General features: G+C 36.8%; 1 protein-coding gene across 12 annotated transcripts; it reads right to left on the bottom strand.

The window, feature by feature from the left end:
* Positions 1–855: 855 nt before the first annotated feature.
* On the bottom strand, positions 856–9,069 carry LOC18439862 (bZIP transcription factor TGA10). Of its 12 annotated transcripts, none has more exons than XM_020670597.2 (11): positions 8,663–9,069; positions 8,351–8,463; positions 7,687–7,760; positions 7,014–7,250; positions 6,779–6,847; positions 6,120–6,179; positions 5,795–5,872; positions 5,573–5,645; positions 4,589–4,860; positions 3,126–3,365; positions 856–1,348 (listed from the first exon to the last, which is right to left on the bottom strand). In XM_020670597.2, the coding sequence occupies exons 1-11, from the start codon at positions 8,752–8,754 to the stop codon at positions 1,199–1,201; spliced, it is 1,458 nt and encodes a 485-aa protein (XP_020526256.1). In that variant the 5' UTR covers positions 8,755–9,069; the 3' UTR covers positions 856–1,198. The 12 variants fall into 12 exon arrangements, with proteins under 12 accessions (XP_020526256.1, XP_088719059.1, XP_088719063.1 ...); XM_088862933.1 differs by having other exon boundaries at positions 4,589–4,863; positions 8,663–9,058; XM_088862937.1 differs by lacking the exons at positions 8,351–8,463; positions 8,663–9,069 and adding an exon at positions 8,008–8,085 and having other exon boundaries at positions 4,589–4,863.
* Between the last annotated feature and the right edge of the window lie 13,338 nt (positions 9,070–22,407).

Here is a 22,407-nt window from a genome sequence, read left to right as displayed (position 1 = left end):
ATAGATCCGACCAGACCCAGGATCCGACAAGATAGACCTTGGATCCAATAGATGCGGGTATAGGTCCAACTTTTGGACCCACTGGGTTAGGCCACATATAGGATAACCTTTGCTTGAGCACGGCCCTATGCTGCCCTGAACATGGCTGAAGGGGCTGTGGCCTGGTCTCGACCTAGTAGAGAAAAAAAGAGAGAAAAAAAACGAGCCCAAGGTTAGAGCTAGGCTGGGTTGACCATGGGTCCAATCCCATGCGAACCCAAGTCCTATCCTGGCCTGAGGGCCATTTTTGTGGCCCATGCTGCAGTTTCTCAGAGCTAATAGGGCCACCTAGTGCCCGCCACTCAAATTCTTGTTGACTCAGAGGACGAGTCCATTTTAACAAGGAAAACGTTTATATAAATGATTAATCTTATACTAGGTGCATCTCAAAAATCTAATATAAAATATTATTATAGCCCTGAAAAACTTGCAATTAATCATTTCAAAAGTATAGATGTGAAAAATATATAATTTTAAAACTTAAAAATAATGCATCTGGTAACATTTTATATCTATTGTCAATTTTTAAATTTTTGAGTATTCAAGATATGCTTGGTCTACATATTTTTGAAAATTTAAATTTTACAATTAAACTTTAAAATATATTTTTAATGAATTATAAGTATTTTCGACATCTAAATGGGATCTTTTAGCAAGATTTAAAGGTACGGCTTACTTTGATTGTTTAACTTATTACAAACCACAAGCTTTTAACATCCATAAAAATCATTTATTCACGCGATACAGGTCTAGCTACCCAATTAAAAAAGTTTTAGCTTAGGGCTAAGTTCAACAAAATCACATAGAGCCGTAAGGTGCCAAAATAAATAGGAGCTTTTCTCTAATAACAAAAGAACTCAAAATATCCAATGCAAAATGTAGCCCGGGGGATCATACATGGTTGCCAATTGCCAAATGGACCAGCAACCTTCCCACGAGCCATCCCTTCCCTTACATGTGTGACACCTGTCTACAAGTCGTATTTGTACAGCATTTAGAGAGAGAGAAAGAGAGGAGAGAGAGAGAGCGGTGGGTGCCCTTGGTGATGAAGGTGATGAAAATAAGTGTACGAGATAAAAACTGTTTTCTCTTCATTTGATTTTTTCTTTGTTTTTGGCATATTTCTTTCTCTCTCTTTCTAAATGTAGAGAGAAAAGAATTATTCTTGTTTGGGGCGAGCGAGCCACAAAGAGCTGAGGGCTCGAAGGCGGTGGAAATACTCGCCGATGGCCAGAAAGCAACGAGCAGCTTGCCGAGTCGTGAGGATCCGGTGAAGCTGTTGAAGGGTCTGATGCCTCAGATTATCTGCCTGTAAGTTCAATTATCGTTAGCTAAGCTTCCTCAATTAGAGAGAGAGTGTGTGTTCTTTCTTTTGGGTGATTTGAGAGAGTTTTCATATTAGAGAATTCATCTTCTCTTCTATTTAAATTTTTTAACTCGAGCATATCATTCAAATACTATTGCTCTCTCTCTTATATGCACGGCATTGAAACACTATTTCTCTCTCTTCTCTCTCATATATACACATTCAAGCAGTCACACAAATATATATATTTTTTTCATTTTGATATTTAGAAGGCGGTAAATCGTATACTATGAGCTATTGACCTGAGGTACATGTGGGTCATAATCATCTCGGTTGTTTGACCCAATTTCAACAATAGATATTTCACAAAGTTTTTGGGGGTACAGAAGGGTCATAATCATCTTTGGTTGTTTGACCTAATTTCAACGATAGATCTTTCACAAAGTTTGAAAATTTTTTTTTGGGGCATAAACTTGATCAATGATACAATATGAGTGGCACAATTTTGATATTTAACGATGAAAAATGATTGGGACCTCGTTGCAGCGAAAACAATATTGTATTTTTTCCATAAAGTCACCCCAATTTAGGGTGAAAAAAGCAATGGGAAGGAGCTACATTTTTATGTACAAATTACAACTTAAGAGTTGACATAAATTTATATATATGTGCTACTGGTCTAGGTTCTAGCCACTAAACTATTAAATTTTAGAAAATGCAAACTTAGTTAAATTATATCATAATGAACATTAATTTATTTGAAATGCCAGAACAACCCCAACTGCTCGTTTGTATTAAACCCATGCATGAGACAGAAGATCGACACCAACCCATTCTACGTTTTGAAGGACAAAAATGCCCTCCTATTTCACCCCCAAAATTTAGAATAATACAAAAATGAATTATATACAATAGCTGAAGTCAATTTTCAAGTTTCGATCCCAACTTAACCAACGGTTTTAGACCTATGTAAGATGTCACACGTGTTTAAACTCCAACAAGATATGACAGTTTCATATATTTCAAGAACTAATAATAGTTACATATACCATAGAAACCAATACATCTTATTGAATTCGATAGGAGTACTTAATATTTACCTCCCGCAAAAATATGTGGGATATTTACTTTTCCGATGCATGGGTTGTGTTTGAAATGCCATTCATGAACTGTAAGGTTTTGGACTATTGTACTTGCAAACATCATCGAGGGAAGTTTACTTAGGGATTTCTAGGAAGTTTTGGTACAACAAAAATGGACCATAATTTAAAAGTTTTGGCTCATTCAAAAAGTCCAACTCAAACTCCCCTAATACCAAAAAATAAAATAAAATAAAATAAAAGAAGCAAAAAAAATAATTTGATTGATTCAAATATCCAACTTTTAAACTGCCTGAAATAATTTTTTTTTTTTTTTTTTTATTAAACCACCCAAAAGCATTCTTTTTTTCTCTGTTTAGAATGTTTTGAAAGTTGAACTTGGAATGATTATTTTTTTTTTCCTGTCCTGTTTTGGAAGGCTATTATGCACCCCAATCACTTAGGTATGTTTGATATTTTGGTGACAGTCTAGCACAATGTTTGTGTTTTGGTCTATTCAAAAGTTGGTTTTGGAAATAAAATTAAAATAAAAAATAAAAAACTAAAAAATTTTGGAGGCAAAGAATGTCAAAACATGGATCCTTGTCTAATTCCGAAATTTATTTACGCCTTTATGTAAATTCTTAGAGGTAAAAATGGGCTTATCAATGAACAATAACACCATTTAGGATGACCCATACCTGTCTTACAAAGCCCTCGAGGTTGGCAAGCTTGTTCATGGCTAAGGCCATTTGGCCCATGTAGTTGGCCATAATGGTAGGGGTAGTCAATGAGCCTGATGCAATTGTCTCTGAGAGAGATTTGTGCAAGGCTTCGATGCCTTGTGTGAGAGCGTCCTCAGCCTGTTGAGATGATTGTTGTAGGCTGCACATTGCTAGGAATTGTTGCTCAGTCAAGGGCTCAATTTGTGGCACGAGCATCTGCATAAACACAAGTTTGGATAGGTTAAAAGCAACGATGGTTTGGATTCTTAAAAGGATATTGAAGTTGCTTTGTGTTACAAACTTTTGAGAGAGAGAGGGAGTCCTTTATTGTTTAATTGTTAACATCCTAGAGATAGTCATTGATGCCTGTTATCATATATAAATCTTTATATCAAATGAAAAACTTGTATTCCCCACAGATTTTGTAACACCTTTCATTTTATCCGATGTTGTTAGTGTTTTTTCGCCAAGAATTGTATGATTGCTCGTGTAACATATATTTTTTTACTTTTTAATAAATGGGTAGAAACCAGATATCCCCATAGATTCACCCAAAAAATAAAAAACCGAAAAATTAGGTCTATATCGATATCTAATTTTGTTTCTTTTATTTTGGCAAGTATCTATTTTTTGAATTCCATTTTTGAGTAAAAAGTTTGAAATGGCAAGCCGCTTTCTCTCTCTCTCTCCATCTGTCTGGCCAAGAACATGCACCAACCTCCTCTCTCTCTCACTCTCGGACCAATAACATGCACCCGCCTCCTCTCTCTCTCTCTAGGTTCCATTTTCACTTTAGAGAGAGAGCCTTTACACTTTACGAGATAAAAGTACATCAAGAAAGAGACTTGGCAGGTCTTCAATGCAATAGTGGAGAGCAAGAGCTTCAACTGAGAAGGGCAAAATATATAAAATGAGAACATTTTCATTTCTACGGGAATGTGTCCATTTTAGTTAGGGAAAAGTTTTTATAAGGTTGCAACTTTAAGGGACACCTCCAAATTTTATTTATGTAATTTTGTTGTAAAAAATTCTTAGGATTAACTTAAAATCTATTTTCACATTTAATTAGAAAAATTTCCACTCCAAAAATAGTTAAAGTCGAGTAGATCGATAAACATATGAAAATCTTGAAAATGGACGGTCTAGATAATGTGTTGCACGATGCATTAATTTTTGGGATTTGAAAACTTTTTTCTTTTTTTTCATATTCATACATCTCGATGTCAAGATGATTTATTAGAGAGTTTTTCAACATTAAAACGAAATTTTCGATGGATTTTTAAGGTGCTTTTGTAATTCTACATTTAAAGGTTGAAAGCTTATATAAACTTTTTCCTTTAGAGAGGCCATTATGATGCGGTCTTTAAGGGGGGAGAGAGAGAAACGCCATGTATGATGCAGCGTTCGAGAAGAGAGATAGAAAGAGGATAGATGTGGACCTTGAGTAGATCGGAGGGTCGAAAGCCTCCCATCCATAGGAAGCACCTCTCAGCCGGTGTCTTCCAAATGCCGGACACTAAGTGAAAAACATCGGCCCTAGCCACCATACTCTTCAACCCCATCATCTCCTCATAGTGACCCAAGCAATTATCCACGTAAAGCCGGAGCTCACTCTCCGGCAAATGCTCGGAAACCGCTGCCCTCAGTTCGCACATCAGCCGGTGGTGCTCCTCCAGCCACCTCCCATACTCCATGTCGAACACCGCCGCTTCTACTTGCAAATTACAACAACATATTCAAATTTAGAGAGAGAAAAAGAATTAAATATTTTGCAGCATGAGAGAGATTACATAATCACATTATACACGAGGAGAGAGAGAATTCCCAAGTATATAACACGAGTAGGAGAAGAGAGAATGCGTTATTGCATTACACACACACACGAGTCTAGAGAGGGTAGTTTTCAGAGTTTACTGAGGAATATTTTAGTACATTAAACACGTGTAATGATAGAAAGTTAGGAATTTAAAAATCCATATGGATTACCTAACTCACATTTAGAGAGAGAAGGGGGGTTTAAGGCAGCTATGGCAATTGCGTTTATGCTTTGATTTCTAACGGAAAGACACCATTTTTTGCACCAAAAATCGTAAAGTTAAGGCGAAATGAAACCCCATATTATGCAGTGGAAGTCTAGAGAGAGAGAGAGAAACAGGTGGTTGCTTCCCTCTCATGGACACCCTAGCACTAAACTGCTCCCCAAGCTGCTCCATTATACAATACAAAACAACTCCAACCTAACCATAATGTCTTCCATCTTCTTAACGGGACCAAAATGCCCTTCAACCCTTTTTTTCCACATTCTACTCTCTCTCTCTCTCTCTCTCTCTCTCTCTCTCTCTCTCTCTCTCTCTCTCTCTCTCTCTCTCTCTCTCTCTCTCTCTCTCTCTCACATTTTTATGTATGTGAAAATGGGGAAGTACCTGTGCTCAAATTGCCACTACCGCATGGAAGGGATTGGTCACCTAGCATGCCGCTTCCACCAAAGAACATACCCTGACAATTCAACAAATGAATGAAACTGAACAACTTTTTAAAGAAATATGATCTGAAGACAAAATTGTGTGATATTTAAGTTGCACTAAATCCATGGTAAATGATTTCCATTTCTGCAGTATGAGAATCACATGTTATGAGCTTTTAACCTGTGCTCTTGCTCTTTGCAACTCGTGCTCGAGCTGGTTTAGCTTCATCCTACTCGACTCCAGCTGCTGAACGTACGCCTGTCTCATCCCAAAAAAATTCCTAATTTTAGAGAGTGAGGGAGAGTTTCTTGAGTTGTCGTTCAAAACCGAAAAGTTTTAGATAGAGAAAGAAGACAAGTTTGACGACCGACTGAAATGGGAGGAAACCATTATGGTTTCTGATGAGATTTCAAGAGAGAGAGAGAGAGAGGCCGAGTTTGCTTTTCCTTGCTATTTCAAAACTGACTGAAAAAAGGGGAAACTTGTCATGGTTATCAGTTTTGACCTTCTTCCTGAGTCTACTTTTTCGTGCTGCTTCACGATTTTGTGCGAGTCTTCTCAATGTCTGCGGAAGAAGCACAAACACGAAAGAGAGGATAAATTATAGCTCAGACTTGAATGTTGAAACAGTCTCCTAAAAATTAAGACTTTGTAATATTGAAAATAAAAATGAATGTAGAAAAATAAGGAATCTTCTGGTGAAATGAATGTGGAAAAATAAGGAATCTGATCGCCTAGAAAGAGTAATCATTACGTTAAGGAAAAAGTTTTAGTTTATACAAGGTCACAACCTTAAAATGTAGAATTACTGATCCACCTAAAAAATCTATCGGAAAAAAGTTTTTTTAATGTTGAAAAAATCTCCAATTGATCATCTGGATGTATGAAAATGAAAAAAAAAAAAAGATTTTGAGTCAGAAATGGTGTATCTCACCGTCAAATCTCCCGATTTTCATATATTTATATATCTACTTGATTTTAACCATTTTTAGAATTTAAAATTTTATAATTTGATATGAAAATAGATTTTGAGATAATCCTAAAAATTGTTTTACCAACTTTAATTGGATTGTTTGAGGTTGAAAACTTATAGAAACCCAATCCTTAAGTTATTGAACTCGTGATTTTATCAGTTTTTAGAGAGAGAAAAGTTGCTGTATAAACCTTAGGGTCTGGTGTTTTTGGTCCTTCATGCTCTGAACTGGATGCTGCTCCCTTTCGAATCGATTCTCTCTGAAACACAAATGAATGAATGTTCTCTCTGAATACCATCTCTCTATAAAAAACGCACATTCTCTCTCTTCCCATCTCGTAAAACTCCATACTCCTCAAGCGCTAGCCCCTCTGCAATGACAAAAAAGTAGAAATTTTGGGGATTCGATTTTGAAAGAAAAAGCACCTTTGAAACTTTATCTGGTTCAGGGGGTTTTGATGTCAGATCAGTCCTCGGATTTGCCAACTCCATCATCATCGTTGATTGCTGCTGATGCTGCTGCTCTGATGATGATCTCTTGTTGCTTACTCCGCTGCTACTCGTTGGAGAATCAAACCCCAATTGTATATTACTACTGCTACTATTATTACTATTATTGGTATTGTTATTTCTATCTCCTGATGAAGATCCCAATCCTACTCCCTGCAATCAATCCAATAATCACAGCATAAAGTTTGAAATAACACCCAAAATAAGAAATACAACACTCCATTAATGTCATTAATAACATAGGCACCTCTTTCTCTCTCTTCAACTGATTCTAAATGCCATTAATAACAAAGAGCACCTCTTTCTCTCTCTTTAACTGATTCTAACATGTCATTAATAACATAGGCACCTCTCTCTCTCTTCAACTGATTATTCACATGTCATGAGCCCATAACACTCCTCTCTCTCTCTCTCTCTCACACCATCTCATCAGCCCAATATCTCTCTCTTACAACACTTGTAAGCCCATTCCCTTGCCCCACTCTCTCTAGCACATCTCATAAACCCTGTACCTTCCCCTCTCTCTCACTTGCACATCTCATAAACCCAGTACCCACTCTCTCTCTCTCTCTCTCTCTAAAGAAAGTACCTTTAGCAATGGATCAACATGCATGGGTTGTGAGGGGAATATGTTGAGAGTGGGTGGGCGAATTTCTGTACAATCTGCAACAAAAGATGAGGATGAATTTATAAGTAGGGAACTAAGTCCTCTTAGGGTGCAACCCCACAGGAAATCACAAGGAAAAACCCGGTCTTCTGATAAGAAACATAATAATGATGAGAATCACTTGGGCAGGCAAGGCATGAAAGGTATGATCCTCGCCAGCCAAGATAGAGAAATGCCTTTCTCGCTCATGCATTTTTAACCCCTTGCAGTAGAGAGAGAAACAAGGGTATAGCACCTCAATACCCATTTTAGAGAGAGAAACAAAGGGGTCGGGTTCTTATTAAGGCAACAGCACGTTTTGGCACATGAAGCTCGAAAAATATTGATTGGTAGTCTGTTACATGTCACATTTGGGATACTCAGTCAAAGGTGTACTATCATGGATGCCCTGAGACTCTGCTCCATAATCATCACCATGCGCCCCACAAAATAACCAACCAGGATCCTTTTCTAGTTAAATTCCTGGCTCAAAATTTAGCTGAGAGGGTAGGGGGGTAGAGAGACAAAATAAGGCATTTAGTGAAAAAGCTTTTCATGGATTTTGTAAGAAAATGGGGTTTCGGGTAGAGAGAGAGAAAGCATATACGTCTTTGGTCTGCAACCGAAGGATGTGTATTGTGGCCCTCGAGATACAAAAATAGAGCCTGGTCCAATTCTCCCAAATCGTAAGCTCCACTGCTGCTGTTGCTCTCTTTGGCTCTGATAAAAACACAACCAAAAAAAGATTAAAGAAAAGAAAAAAAAGGTGAGAATCCGGATCCTATCTCACTCTCAAAATGGGTCATTGGTTGATACGTGTGTGAGAGATGGTTATTCCATGAGTGTTACAGAAGAGAGAGAAGAGAAGCAGTGAATCGCATCAAGTTAGAGAGAGAAAGAGTAGAGAGAGAGAGATTACAAGAACCCTGCAGGGATCGTAGAGGCATAGGAACCGCCACCTTGTACTTCCAATCGCTGAATCGACCTCGCAGTCCCCTTATCACTCGCCATAACCCCAATACCACCTCTTTTCTCTCTCTCTCTCTCTCTCTTCAAAATGCAACTCTTTCTTGCTCATCCCCCAACCCATCACAAATCACCCCAAAAGCGGCTTCCTCACCTCTCATCCTCCTCTCTCTCTCTCTCTCTCTCTCTCTCTAGAAGCGGTTTTCGCCCTCGAGGGTCGGTTTTTCCCCTGAAAGAAATAAAGAGAGGGCACCAAAATTTTCAACTCAATATAAATGGATAACACATTATTCCATCTTTCTTATACGTTCCAAAATTTCAATTCAATGCTTTGAAAACAAACGACAAAGCATGAAAACCACTACATTGCGACTTTCTGAGAGCTAAAACCGCTGGATAAGCAGTTTTTGGACCGCCAACAAGCGGTTTTGAAAGTACGGAACGGACCTTGAAGCCGGTATTTTGGTCCCGGGAAACCTCTTTTTTAGTATGGTTTACCGGTGACGTGGGATGAGTCGGTGGCTTTTCGGTAAGGAGGGTGACGATCAGCTTACATAGTAAACAGCCAAGGAAGATACGACACGTGTCGGTGGAACGGGTAGGGGGTTGGGCTTGTAGGCCAAGATCGATTGATCCGACGGCTGTAAATCGTTGCAGCTCGGACCCGGCAGGGTCCGGCGTGGGACCCTCGATTGGTTGTTTGCTATATTTTTCCTGAAATGTATATATCTCGGAATTAGTCCTTCGTAAAGTCAATAACGTCATATGCACCCCTACGTTTTTTTCATTCTCTTTGTTACCAAATAATATATGAACGTGAAAAAAAACAGTAATATATTTTTAGACCTTTAATTTTCAATAATTTGAAGTGTTCGTAGATTGCCCGATATACATTATTTTTGAAACTTTAAATGTTATAATTAGACATAAGAATAAATTTTCAGATCAATTTAAACAACGACACCATTTGAAGGCACATCTTACTTTGATTGTGGAGGGCCTGGGCCTTGTACAAAACACACCCACATTATATTGCCTTGTTTTTTACCGTATAACTATTTTCTTTTGTAGTAAATAGTTCTTTGAGGGTGAATGACCAGTGAAATTCATTGAATTTCGATTGATTTAATTTAACATGAAGTTAATCCATGGTATCATAGGAGCCAAAAGATATGCTGCTCCTGCAGGAGCATACTCAGTTTGCTCTCTCAGCCAATTCTCAAGCTAGGAATACTTTGAAGACCTAGTGTTTAAAGGATGCAACCTAGTAAGCAAAGCAATCGACCTCAAAAATGCACATTTTAAAATTGCATGTTCTATGTTCGTGAAGAAAAATGTCAACAAGGAAGGTCTTAATATTGTAGGCCAAGATTTGTTCGAGAATTCAAATTTTAATTTTTCTTTGAAAATTTTTAGTTATTCTTAGTTAGTTGAAAAATTTTTATAGAAAAAAATCCAAAACTTTAAATAATAAAATCCTTGAAAATATCTATTTTATTTGAAGGAGTTCTTGTGCAGTATACACCTGTGGAGTAGGTATTGTCATGGGCATCCAATTGTTTGATGGACAGTCATCAAGTGCTCGTCTTCATCACCGTCTATCAATCGGTTGGGGGGACCACAATATTTCTCTATTGTCATATGAATAATAGCATACTCTCCATTGCGTAGAAAAAGAAGAAGACAACACAAAAAATAAATAAATAAATAAATAAAAAGAAATAAAAAAAAAGGAAAAATTGTTTTATGCGGGCTTGACCGCATTTCTACATAGGCGGCCTAGAAAGTGTAAAGTATCCATCTTAAAAATGGATGTAAGTAGGTGTTTCATCTAAAAACAATTGGAACTAACGGTCCAGATGTTTTCTTACTGGAATTATTATTTCAAGTCTTTAAAATTTATTTATTTATGCATATTCATGATCTCCATATTAGATATTACATGTCTTTAAAAATTAATTCTTAAAATCCATCTCAAAAATAGATTTATTGAGAGGCCTGCATTTCTACATATGCGGGCTTGGCCGAATAGAAACCGGGTAAAAAAAAAAAAAAAAGCAACTGTAAAAGAGAAGAGGGTGATATTCTGTTATTAAAAATCAATTTCGTTGAAAAAGAGATGGCCTCATTGTCAAAGGTCGTTCTTTACATTCGTTTGAGTTGGCTTCCTTTCTTTCTCAAAAAAAAGAGAAAAGATAAAAAAAAAGATAAATATAAAAGAATATCGTGGTCAGCTCTCTGGATTTTCTTGCAAAACAGCCAATAATCCAGCCAGTCAACTTTAAGAAAACGACTAATTTGAACTTAGTTCAAAGGAAAAGAACCATGTTCCTTCTCAAATAAGCATATTATTCACAAATTTCAAAGAAAATAAAAATAAATAAAAGACTTTTAAGGATAATTTTTTTTTTTTAAAATGAACTAGAAAAGAAAAGTAAAAAAAATGGTTAATAGGGGTTAGCAGTTTTATCATAAATAAATAATATAAGTTCATAACTCATGATAAGATTTGACAAAGTTTTAATCTAGTAGTCTACCAACCAAATGTAACCCAACCCCTTTACCCATACATAAGATGGGTGCATGGGATGAGTTACATAGAAGTTTAAGGTCTTAACCATTTTTAGGTCATATATGTACCTGATGCTATTTCAACATACGATCTCTAGGATTTTCAATGGTACAAAGTAATACGCAAAGGACAATTTTACATAGAGCCGAGGCTCTAAACAATTAAATTAAAGCTCACCTCAAAAGTTTCAATAGCAGAGCTCAAATATCCTCAAATTTGATCATTTCGATATCAAGATGCATGGACATGAGAAAAAGATGGATTTAAATCTTGAAAATAGTGCATCTTGTAACGCATTTTTTGGCCGTCAATTTTCAAGATTTTGTAAATCTATTCGATCTACACTATTTTTAAAAACTTTAAATTTTATAATTAAAATAAGAAGTTTATTTTAAAGCTATCACAAAGATTTCCAATATTGAAACCACATTGTTGGATCCTATTTGAAGGTGTATTTTACTTTGATTGTTTAGAGCTCGGCTCTATATAAACCGCAAGCTATTATTATCTATTTTGTCATTGTTGTATATTTTTATTGGAGGTGTTCTTCCAAATTAATTTAGTTTTTTATTTGAAGTGTCACGCGTGGTGGAATATTTATGAGGTAGAGAAGCCACCGTCTTAAATTGTACTTAATTCAATTTTATTTTGCAAACTGCAACTTCCCCTTTGTCCCAAACTATCCTGTCCCTCTCTAGATAACAATATGATGATAATAGAGAGAGGGAGTGGAGGAGAGAGAAAGAGTGGAGAGAGAGAGAGAGTCACTTTCATCAAATTATTAATTAAACTCGGGTAGATAACAATGTGCTCTTAAAAGGGTAGGAGGGAGAGGGAGTTTCATGAAATGAGAGAGAAAGAGCATTTGGAGAGAGAGAGAGAGATATCATTAGATAGAGAGATACATGGTTTCTAGAGAGAGAGTCACTTTCATGAAATGAATTAAAAAATGTAGAGATTAGGTAAATCCCAACGCCCCCAAGATATTAAACTACTATTTTAGAGAGAGAAAGAAAAGGAGGGGGGAAGAATGGGAGCTTTGGAACTTCAACTGGCTCCGCCCGTTTAGGCTTCCATGCCCATGCCTTTTCCAATTCCTGCGATCTTCCCGTGACGACACGTAGCCACTTAAAATGACCGATTTATCCTTGTACTTTCCCTTAATGGTAGTTTCATCCCGCTTTTCGTTTTTACATTAAGTTTACCGTATGGACCAGACTGTTTATTTTTTATACAAAAAAGTAATAATTATTTTAGCTATAAGATATAAAATTTATTATATAAAAGTGTAACACGATATTTTTGAAATTTTATTTGGGACTTTACATTAAAACAATGACATATCTTGAACCACTTCATTTCAAATATAGTAGTCAATAGTGAATATGATTTACTTTGTATCAAAAGTAAAATCGTCTTATGGTATATATTTTATATTTTTTATATAGGTATTGACAGTTAGACTTAAAATCATGCAGTGCAGGATGTATCATTGTTTAAACACAAAATTCAAAATAAAATTTTTCCGCTATTGCAAAACAATTTCATATATTGGATTTCAATCTCATTGCTAAAAATGATCGCAACCTCCTCGTACTAAAAAAAAAATAGTCTCATTGTACAATCCCAAAAGTTATAGCCATGAGTGTACATCATAGTTTAATCAATGAATGAAAGGTGATGGAGTGGTCCTACTAGTTGGGGTCGTGTTCTCGTGGCTCCAATCTTTCTCCTCACCGTATACCAATGAATTGGAGGGTGATAATACTTGAGTTCGGACCCTACCTTCTATACAACCTTGTTAACTAAAAGTGGTTTGGGGACCATAGTTGTCTGCTTGGGTCCAAATGCTCTCATCATCATGTATCAACGGATTGGACGGTGATAGCATTTATAATTATATCCTCTCTATGATCATTCAATATGCATGTATATTTGGATAAAACTTAATTTTATCTCGAACAGACTGTCTTATCTAAAATCAACTAGATAATACTATGTTGTTAAATGATTCTTACATTTCTTTTGTATATAATTTTAAGGGTTATAAAACGCATTCCTTAGACGGTAGAAGTAAGCGCATCTCTAAATTTTGTCTAGCGATGTAGTTTCGAAAACCTTATGATGGCTTGAAAATCTATTATGATCTCTAGTAATGAAATTTAAAATTTTAAAAATAGCACAAATTATAAATATTAAAAATAGACCGTCAGATAATTTACTGCAAGATACACTACATTTGGACTTAAAATTCTTTTTCCTTTATATTTATACATCTTGATGTCTAAACGATCAAATTGGAGGGTTTTCTAACATGGGAACACTTTTATAGATGATTTAGATACATGTTATTTCAATAATATAAGGTTGACACCTTTGTGTAAAATTTCCTAATATTAATTAATTAGTTAACTTTTCTTAGTGCCTCATCTTTTTTAGCTATTTTACGAAAGTATGGAGAACGATTAGGGGGCAAAATCGTCATTTTCGTATTAACCTGACGGTGGCCTATTTTGTCGCGGAAATTGCCTGAAAGTCCAACATCCGGCGAACACAGAAAGATTCCGGCAGTCTCTTTACCCTAAAAGGGGACTTCCTAAGAAGGAGAGAAGGGAATCTTCAGCATTCAATTATTTGATTCAGGATTTGGGGTTTTCCATAATTAGAAAGAATAACTTTATTTGGGGAAGAGAGAGAAAGTGTTTTGGGGAAGAGAGAGAAAGAAGGGAGAAGCAGGCAGCGATATGGGCCTTCGTAACTCTGTGCGTGCAAAGTCCAGATGGGGCTCCATTTCTTTCCAAAAATAGAAAGTCTGGTTCTACCGAAAACGGCTTCCCTTTGAAGCCTGTTTTAGGGGTTTCTGTTTCTTTCGGCCTCTTCTTCACTTTCTCTCTCTCTCTCTCTCTCTCCCTAACGTGTCATTTTCTAATTTTCTCTCTCCTAACCCCTGCGCCTTGTAATCAACCCTTTCCTTTCTCTCTCTTAATTTCACACCTCTCCGACCTTTCTATCTCTAGATTGTAGACCTCCCTCAAACTGCGGATGCCTCTCTCTCTCTCTCTCTCTAAATGTGTAACGGGAACCTTTTCTCTCTAAATGGCGGTCGCACGTGCGGTGGACCTTTTCTCTCTCTAGATGGTGGGCGGCTGCCAGGGTTGGTGGTTCCATGAACCGTAAACCGTGGCCGTGGCTGCGGCTTGCCGCGTACGCAAATTTCGCACGGAGAGAGGGAGATTTTACCGAGTTTTAGAGAGAGAGAGCGAGAGAGGGATTTACCAAATTTTAGAGAGAGACTAATGTTGCGTTTGATTTTACGGTAATTTAGAGAGAGAGAGAGAGAGGGGGAGAGAGAGTTTTTTCCAAGTTTTAGAGAGAGAGAGTAATGTTGCGTTTCTAACTTGTGCGAGTCTTCTCTCTTTGAAGTTGCAGTGACAGCTTAGGGAGAATTTAAAGGGCAGTGGGTGGATTAATCAGTCCTCCATCTAAAAATTATCATTAAAAGTTTAAAAAGTATGAAATCACCTAAAAAATAAGTAAAGTCAAACAATTTTTTGAATTTTTTAACAAAGTGGTCGTGTGAAGGATCTTATTTCACTCAAGTACTTAACTGATAATTTTGTTTGCAAAACTCGAAATGGGTTGGTTATGGATTTGAAATCAAGAACAAAGCTTGTGATATTTTTATAATTTTACGCTATTTGAGCGGTCCAAGCGAAAGAATTAAAATATTCTTGCTTGTTCATGCTAGAAGAATGTTCTTTAAAAAAATTATCTCATTTTTAGTTTAAAACCCAGAACATGTGGGTATTTATATCATTTTATTTAAGTGGTTCAATCTAAATGGAGAAAACACACTACCATGTTTTGAGTTCTAAACCTGGAGATACGTTTTTGTCAACGACATTTCTTCTCATGGGCATGAATTTTGAAGGAGACAATGGCATTTTAGTCATTTGATTCTATTAGTATCACATATCAAATTACCATAATACAACTGTGTTCACAATTCAAAACCTTGAATTACCGGAGGACAGTTTGGTTCAAGGTAAAAAGTGAATTTGATCAAAAACCGGTGAAAACTGATACTTACTTTAAGTTGTTTAGCCAACTAAATGAAGTTGGGCAAAATTTTTAATACATTTTACACTTTTAAGCTATTATATATTGTTTACGATGTAAATCGGGACGATCTCAAGATGAGATTTGACTAGATCCGAACCACAAACTGATTTTTTTAAAGAGTGATAGAGAGTGGGGCAATCAAATTATGATATGAGACTAGATCTCCTCAAAAGTGAGTAGATCTACTATCAAATAAGTGGTAGAGCCAACATTGATCTGAAATACGAAATACAACATAAAATATAATAAAACTCATTTAACTACAATAAAATAAACAAAAATGAAAAGAAACACAAAAAATAGTAAAAATGTACCAGACCGGGCCAGTTGGCCTAGGGCTCCTGAGGTTTCGAGGCCATGCCCGTATTAATACCGGTTGAGTTTATGCCGTACGTCATCTTTGTTTCTCTTCACGTTTTGACTAGGCATTGGTTTGGTTGAATAGATCTATTAATCTAAGAGCTGTATGTGGCCTAAAGTTAAGGTTTTCCTAGGTTTAGGTTTTTTCTCAGGTCTCACAATCTCAAAATTTCTCTAGGCACACGAGCAAATCAAGTTTAAAAAGTATAACCTAAAATGATCTCGAAATGACATTTTCATAAGTCGAAAAGCATCTGGAGTGGGTAACATACCATAACCAAAAGATTTCCTAGCCTGGACTGCCGTTTTGGTGGTCCAAGTTTCTAGTGTCGCCCATACCAAGATGGTCCATGTTCATTGAACTTGGCAAAAAATGACTCGAGGAGGGGTTGGAATGCAGAAACTACTAATTTGGTTCGAGCTGGGCGACACTGATCAAATCTGCTCAAAATTGGCATACTCCAGTTTTGGGTGATTTTGGGGACGTCGGGATGCTGCCTACCAAAAAGCGGCCGATTTGGGTCAGTCTGGGTTTGCCCATACCAAAATTGCTCGAAATCAGTAGATTCCAATCTAAGCTGATTTTGGGGCGGTCAGGATGCTGCCAACAAAAAATCAATTGATTCGGATCAGTCTGGGTTGGCGACACTGGTGGCCCAAACCAAATCTGTCCAAAATCGCAACGTTCCAGTTTTGGGAAAATATACCGTCACTTGTGATGCGGCTTGCCAAAATTTGGGTCAAAATGGGATGTTTTACTATTTTTAATGATTTTTTTACTAAAACAAGGTATTATGTAGGATTCTAGATCATAAGGCAGGCAATATGGACTATGGTAGTCTATGGTCTGGGTGTTTACTGCGATAGTGTGGTCCTAAGGGTTCAAGAATATCACATAATTTGTCAATTTTAAAAATGGGGTGCCTGCAATTGCCCATCTTTGGCACTCCCTGTCCTTCAAGGGATAGGTGAGTGGTAGACACTCTTTGACGCTCAATGCCCTTCAAGGGACAGGTGAGTGGCATAGATAATGCAGACATTGTAAATTTTATCATGATGTTTCGTGATTAAAGGGCACACCAACTATCCCTCCAAGACATTGTACTCCCCACTTATCTACCTAAAGCATTTTCATCCTATGGTTTTTCGGCGTGAGATATCGGTGAATTATACAAGCTTGAAACTCGAGATGAATTTTCTGGCCATGCCACTTTCACAAGGTTTCACAATTTCAAATTCTTAAACCTGACATTTCCTTTGATTCTATTAGGGTTTCCTAATGTCTTCTATAGGTTTTATTTGTTTCGAAAAATGTTTACCTAATCAATTCTTAAGAGAGAGATGAGGCGGCAACACAGTAATCATCATACAGCGGTGTCCAAGCTCCTTTGTTTTAAAAGACGTTTTAGAAATTTTAAAAATAGGGAGAGTTTTGAATTAGAACCAAGAGCTTTGGACATGATACGATTTTAACAAAGAAATTCAAGTTTTGAAAAACACAAGACATATAATGAATTATTTCGAAGAGAGAAAGACATTTTCTTAAAAAAAAATTTAGTTAGCAGTTTAGCTCTTGCAACCAAAGAGACCTCTAAGCAGTTTAATGTAATGCAACGATAGACGGATACACCCGATCCTTTACGTCATACGGGACTAGACGGATGCATCTGACCTTTTATGTCGTACGGAGTTAGATGGATACACCCGACCTTTTATGTTATACGAGGCAAAACATTTTCTGAATACACTTAACCTTTAACATCATACGGGGTTACACGGATACATCCGACCTTTAATGCCATATGGGGTTAGACGGATATACCCGACCTTTAACGTCATATAGAGTTAGACGGATACACCTGACCTTTTATATCATACGGGGCTAGACATTTTAGACTGAAATGTGGTTGGCAATTTAGACTAGCGCCACCAATGAGCATTTTTTTTTTTTTTAATGAAAATATGTTTTTGAAATTGGTTGGCAGGCTCATGCCACCAAGGAGCATTTTCTTTTTGAATTTTTGAATGAATATATATATATATATATATATATATATATTTGAAATTGGCTGGCAATTTAGGCTTATGCCACTGAGGAGCATTTGAAAACTTTTAAAAATAAATTAAATACATTAAAACAATTTTTTTCTAAAAGGAAAATGCATAACAAAACCAAATTTGGTCCTCAGAAGGCTCCAAAATTGGAGCTTTTTTGTCCAAAACGTTTTGGGTGATACTAGTAGTGTCGCCCAATTTATTTATTTATTTTTTAATTATTAGTAAGGGGACTGGGCTGAGCGACACATTTAGTGCCGCAAATTTTTTTTTTTTGTTTGCTCCACTACGCCAGATATGGGGTATTTTATGTGTTAATCTTTACGTGTGCAACTTATTGATCGAGGTAAAGAGGGGCATTTTATTTGCATACATTTTTCATATTGAATTTTGACAAACTCACCCCCCTAGTTAAAGAGCTTTTGTCCTAAAACTCTGGTTAACATGCCGTCATACACACATACGATAATGGATTCACCCTTTTTTGCCTAAGAGGATCTAGTTGAGAGAAAATTCTCCCGAACTAGCTACTGTCGTCATTGGTGAGGTTCACCCATCTCTGATATATGGTAGTTAGCAGTTATATTCATACAACCATGGAGTGCCTAATTAGTTTCAAGCATTCATAACAAACATAAGAAGTTAGCTTCGAGAGCGAAGCCAGATCGACTAACAGTTTAACCTCTAGTAGTAATTGAGGTGTCCTTTCTAGAACGGAAATTTTTTGAAAATTGATGATTTTAATAATCAATTTGAAAAGCCTTTTCAAATAGGAGTAGGCCTTTCAGTTTTTGCCACCTGTGGCCCCTTTGGTGGTCATTTTCTTTATTTCATTTTTATTCACTTATTTAAAGAAGATGAAATGGATTTTCTTGTGAGATCGTGAGGGCTTAAGAGGCTTGACGTTTCCCTTGGCCTTTGGAGCTCTCATGATTTGTTTCACAGAGCTATGAGGAGTTCTTTGGGGTTCTTGCTGGCCTTCCTTCTTGGGAGGTCTTGTTGTTCTTCTCGGAGTTGGTTGAAGTCTCTTCGGTCTCCAATTCATGTCACCTTCTCATATCTTCTCAAGGTTGGTTCTGTTGGGAACTTGTAGAAATTAGGAGGAGTCTCCATCCTCAGGCTTTGTTTATGCAGTATTGTTGTAACTTGCAAGTACCTGTTTGTACTTGAGGTTTTGGATCAAAGGCTCCCTTTTGGATTTTTTTTTACCCGTGATGCCTTTTTTCGAGTTTTCACTTTCTTTTTTTTGAGCCCGTCACAGGTAGTATTTCTTTAAATACATCGCATTAATGGGGTCGTTGAGTTTATAACCCCCTAACTACTAGGTGTGGCAGTGTCCTATAAGATCATTACTCAAAAAATTAATATTTGTGATCCAATTGTATTAATATGCAAAGGGACTAACATAGGTTAATATTTTTTAACCTACTAACCATATTACAATCTATCACCAAACAAGAAAGATATATGAAAACTGGACTACAATTGTAATGATACCACGAAACAAATACTCATTCCTTTCAAACGAAAAAGATCGGACAAACATCAGTAATGTAAGTACAACTGCCCAAACAATTTGCTTTTTGCTAACTTTTTTTTACCCTAAATAAATATATGAAAGGCATCCACGGCCAGCATCTCTCTCTGAATTCATTTGACTGTTTTCAGTCGTTTCCTCACCATTTCTCTATCGCTCTCTCATTCTATGCGTCCCTCTTCTATCTCTCTCTCAGGCCCTCTCTCCCCCAAACCCCCACTCTCATCCCCTCTCTCTACAATTTCTCTCTCTAGTTCATCTCAAATTTCCCTCTCTAGTTTCTCTCCATAGCTGTTGATTGGGTTTCTCTCTCATCTCACTCTTGTTTTTGAACGTATGTTTCTCCCTCCTGTCGATCGCTATTTTTCTCTCTTTTCTTGTGGGGTTTCACATTCTTTTGCTCTTATGCTGTGGGTTTCTTGTGGGGTTTCACGCTCTTTTGCTATGAGGTTTCACACTCTTTTGCTGTGGGGTTTCATTGTTGTTGGGTGCTTCATTATGAAGCTTGGGGGTCCTCTCTGGTCTATCCTGCTATGTTCAGCAGGGTTTTACTTTTTCTAGTTATGGGGTCAAGTGGGGTTTTACTTTGTCTAGTTGTTGGGGTCACACTCTCTCTCTCTTGTGGGGTTTCAGTTGTTGAAGTCCATTCTCTCTCGACCGCTGGTTTTCAATTATTCTCTCTCCATCCTCTATACTCCCCTCTATTTTGAGCTTTGTGGTCACTTTCTCTCTATCCCACTCGTCAAGGGATTTTCTCTCTCTATGCTACTGCTTTCTCTCACTGTTACATTCTCTCAGGATAAGCTCTACTACTCTACATTCTCTCAGGATAAGCTCTACTACTCTACTCTCCTCTCTGGATTTTCACTCCAAACTCTAAATTCTGTAGTTCTACTCTGCTCTCGTATCTCTGGGTTTCTCTCTAAATTCTGTAGTTCTATTTTACTCTCATCTCTCTGGACTTCCTCTCTAAATTTTGTAGTTATACGTCTCTCCTCGCTCTTCTGGTTTTATCCTCCTTCACACCTCTGTTTGGGGTTTCTCTCTCATATCTCTAAGACCCATCTAGTATATAAATTTCTTTTGCTTTTTCTCACTCTCTCTCTAAAGAAGGGGGGTTAATCATTGAGCGAGCTTCGCAGGTGGAGGCTGTGAAGTTGAGAGAGAGAGGGTTTGGGAGAGAGTTTTGGGGAGAAAGGGTTTAGGGGGAGAGAAGTCTTTGGGGAAAGAGGGTTTGGGGGGAGAGAGTGGTTGAGATGGATGTCTTGGGGAGAGGGCATGAGAGAGAGTAGTGACACAAAGTGGTTGGATGTGGATGTCATTCGTGTTTTTATTTAAGGCAAAAAAATGGGCAAAACTTTTTAAGTTAACGGTTAGAGGATAGGTTTTTCAAAAAAGTTAATGCTGCTAGATGTACATGAATATTTTTCCAAACAAATTTTAGTACGATTGCTTTCTCGAGGATCATGACAACAACTTTGAGCTTGTCTTTTTCATATACAGTAGGACGTAATCCATCAGTGACAAGCATCTAGCCATCTAGCATTTGTGACAAACCTTTTTACTATGTGCTTCTTATCTTGGTCTAGGATCTCTTCGCACCATATTAGATGACCGCATCCCATTTCATTCCAGTGGTTAACACAAATAAATAAACAATTTTAGGTTTGTGCTTAAAATTGAACAATAATGTGTTTCTATATTATTTTCATGATTGAATGCCACCTCTTTTCTAATTGGAGCATTTGTAGAAAGGCTTGTTGTAGTTATTTCTTGTTTTTGCAATAAAGATGAGCATTCGACTACATCTTGGTCTGCGTTTACAAAGTTGAGGGAATTGGTCATTGAGATTCATTATGCATAGAGGTGACGAGAACTATGAAGAACTTCATCACAAGCATATGAAACACTAGGAGTTAAATTCATGCATAAAGCTCTTTGCACTTTACAGTGTAAAATTATGATGGTACAATGTCAATTTATGTGCAAGATTTCAAATCTAAACTCCAAGGATTTTACAAGTTCAATATCTCATCTATTCTTAGAAGTCCAACTAGCTAAGAGAAAAATATAGGCAAGCACCTAGAATAACTACATGTGAACTGTTTTCGGTGAACCTTCACTGCTCCAAAAAGATGGCTTTCACAATATTCAAAATACATGCTCCAAGAAATTTCAAGTTAAAAAACCCACACCCATTCATTACTTGTTCTAGAAGTACTGTAGTATTTGTAGCTCTTCCAGTCAAACAACAATAACCCGCTCTAAGAAAAGCCTTCCATATGTATAGAAACTGTTGTCGGTCTTTTAGTTGTCTCAGTATGGAACAATGATTGGAGGTTTTCATGGTTTCTCTCGGTATAGCATTCTGGTAAAAAACATTCATTATGAGAAAACTCTTGACATTGTCTTTGTTTCTTATAATATCAGGAATTCTGAGAAAAAGCCTTACAATTTTAACAAAAACATTCAGTCAATCTAAAATCTCCCTGTATTACATCAACTGAGACAAACCATTCAATATAGAAACAAGTTCTTCTCTTTCAAAAACTTTCTGAGTCCTGTATCAAAAACATTGTGCCCTATTTTTGTGCAGAACCTTCCAATTATTGTAAAATTTTACAGTCTTTCTAGGTCTAGGCCATCGCAACTGAATACAAAGAGGAAAATCTTCCATCCATGGCAAATTGTTTCAGTGTATTGGTTCCCCTTAAACACCCATCAATTCAGTCTGATGTTTCTTCTTTTTGTGATTCATTTCTTCAACTCACACTGAGACTCATAGTGAAGAAAATAAAACTTTCCAATTTAACAAAATTCTTGAATCCCCCTAATCACAAATGGATTCAGTTCTTCTGCTCTTCTTGTTGGCACGCAGCTTAAATCGCGATTCACACAGTAGTTCATATGCATAGAGATGAGAAAAAGAATTTCCAATTCTTTAGTCCATACAAGCCTTCTGTCAATAACCATGACTTTATTATTCCTTTTTTTTCTTTTAGTCGATTGTATTTCTTCCTCCTCTCTTTGTTTATTTTTGGGAAATTTTAAT

This window comes from Amborella trichopoda, chromosome 3 (genome assembly GCF_054954075.1).
Source record: "Amborella trichopoda isolate Santa Cruz 75 chromosome 3, AtrichopodaSantaCruz75HAP2 v2.0, whole genome shotgun sequence".
In the NCBI taxonomy this organism is placed as follows: domain Eukaryota; kingdom Viridiplantae; phylum Streptophyta; class Magnoliopsida; order Amborellales; family Amborellaceae; genus Amborella; species Amborella trichopoda.
This window is presented reverse-complemented; position numbering and strand designations above follow the sequence as displayed.

Bases quoted from the DNA above. Each gene is read 5' to 3' on its own strand.
- LOC18439862 (XM_088862933.1), bottom strand. From the start codon at position 8,754: ATGGCGAGTGATAAGGGGACTGCGAGGTCGATTCAGCGATTGGAAGTA. The intron at 5,646-5,794 runs GTTAAAAGCTCA...TTGAATTGTCAG, and splicing joins TGCAAAGAGCAAGAGCACAG to GGTATGTTCTTTGGTGGAAG. The intron at 1,349-3,125 runs GTATGGGTCATC...TTGAACTTACAG, and splicing joins TCGAGGGCTTTGTAAGACAG to GCAGATAATCTGAGGCATCA.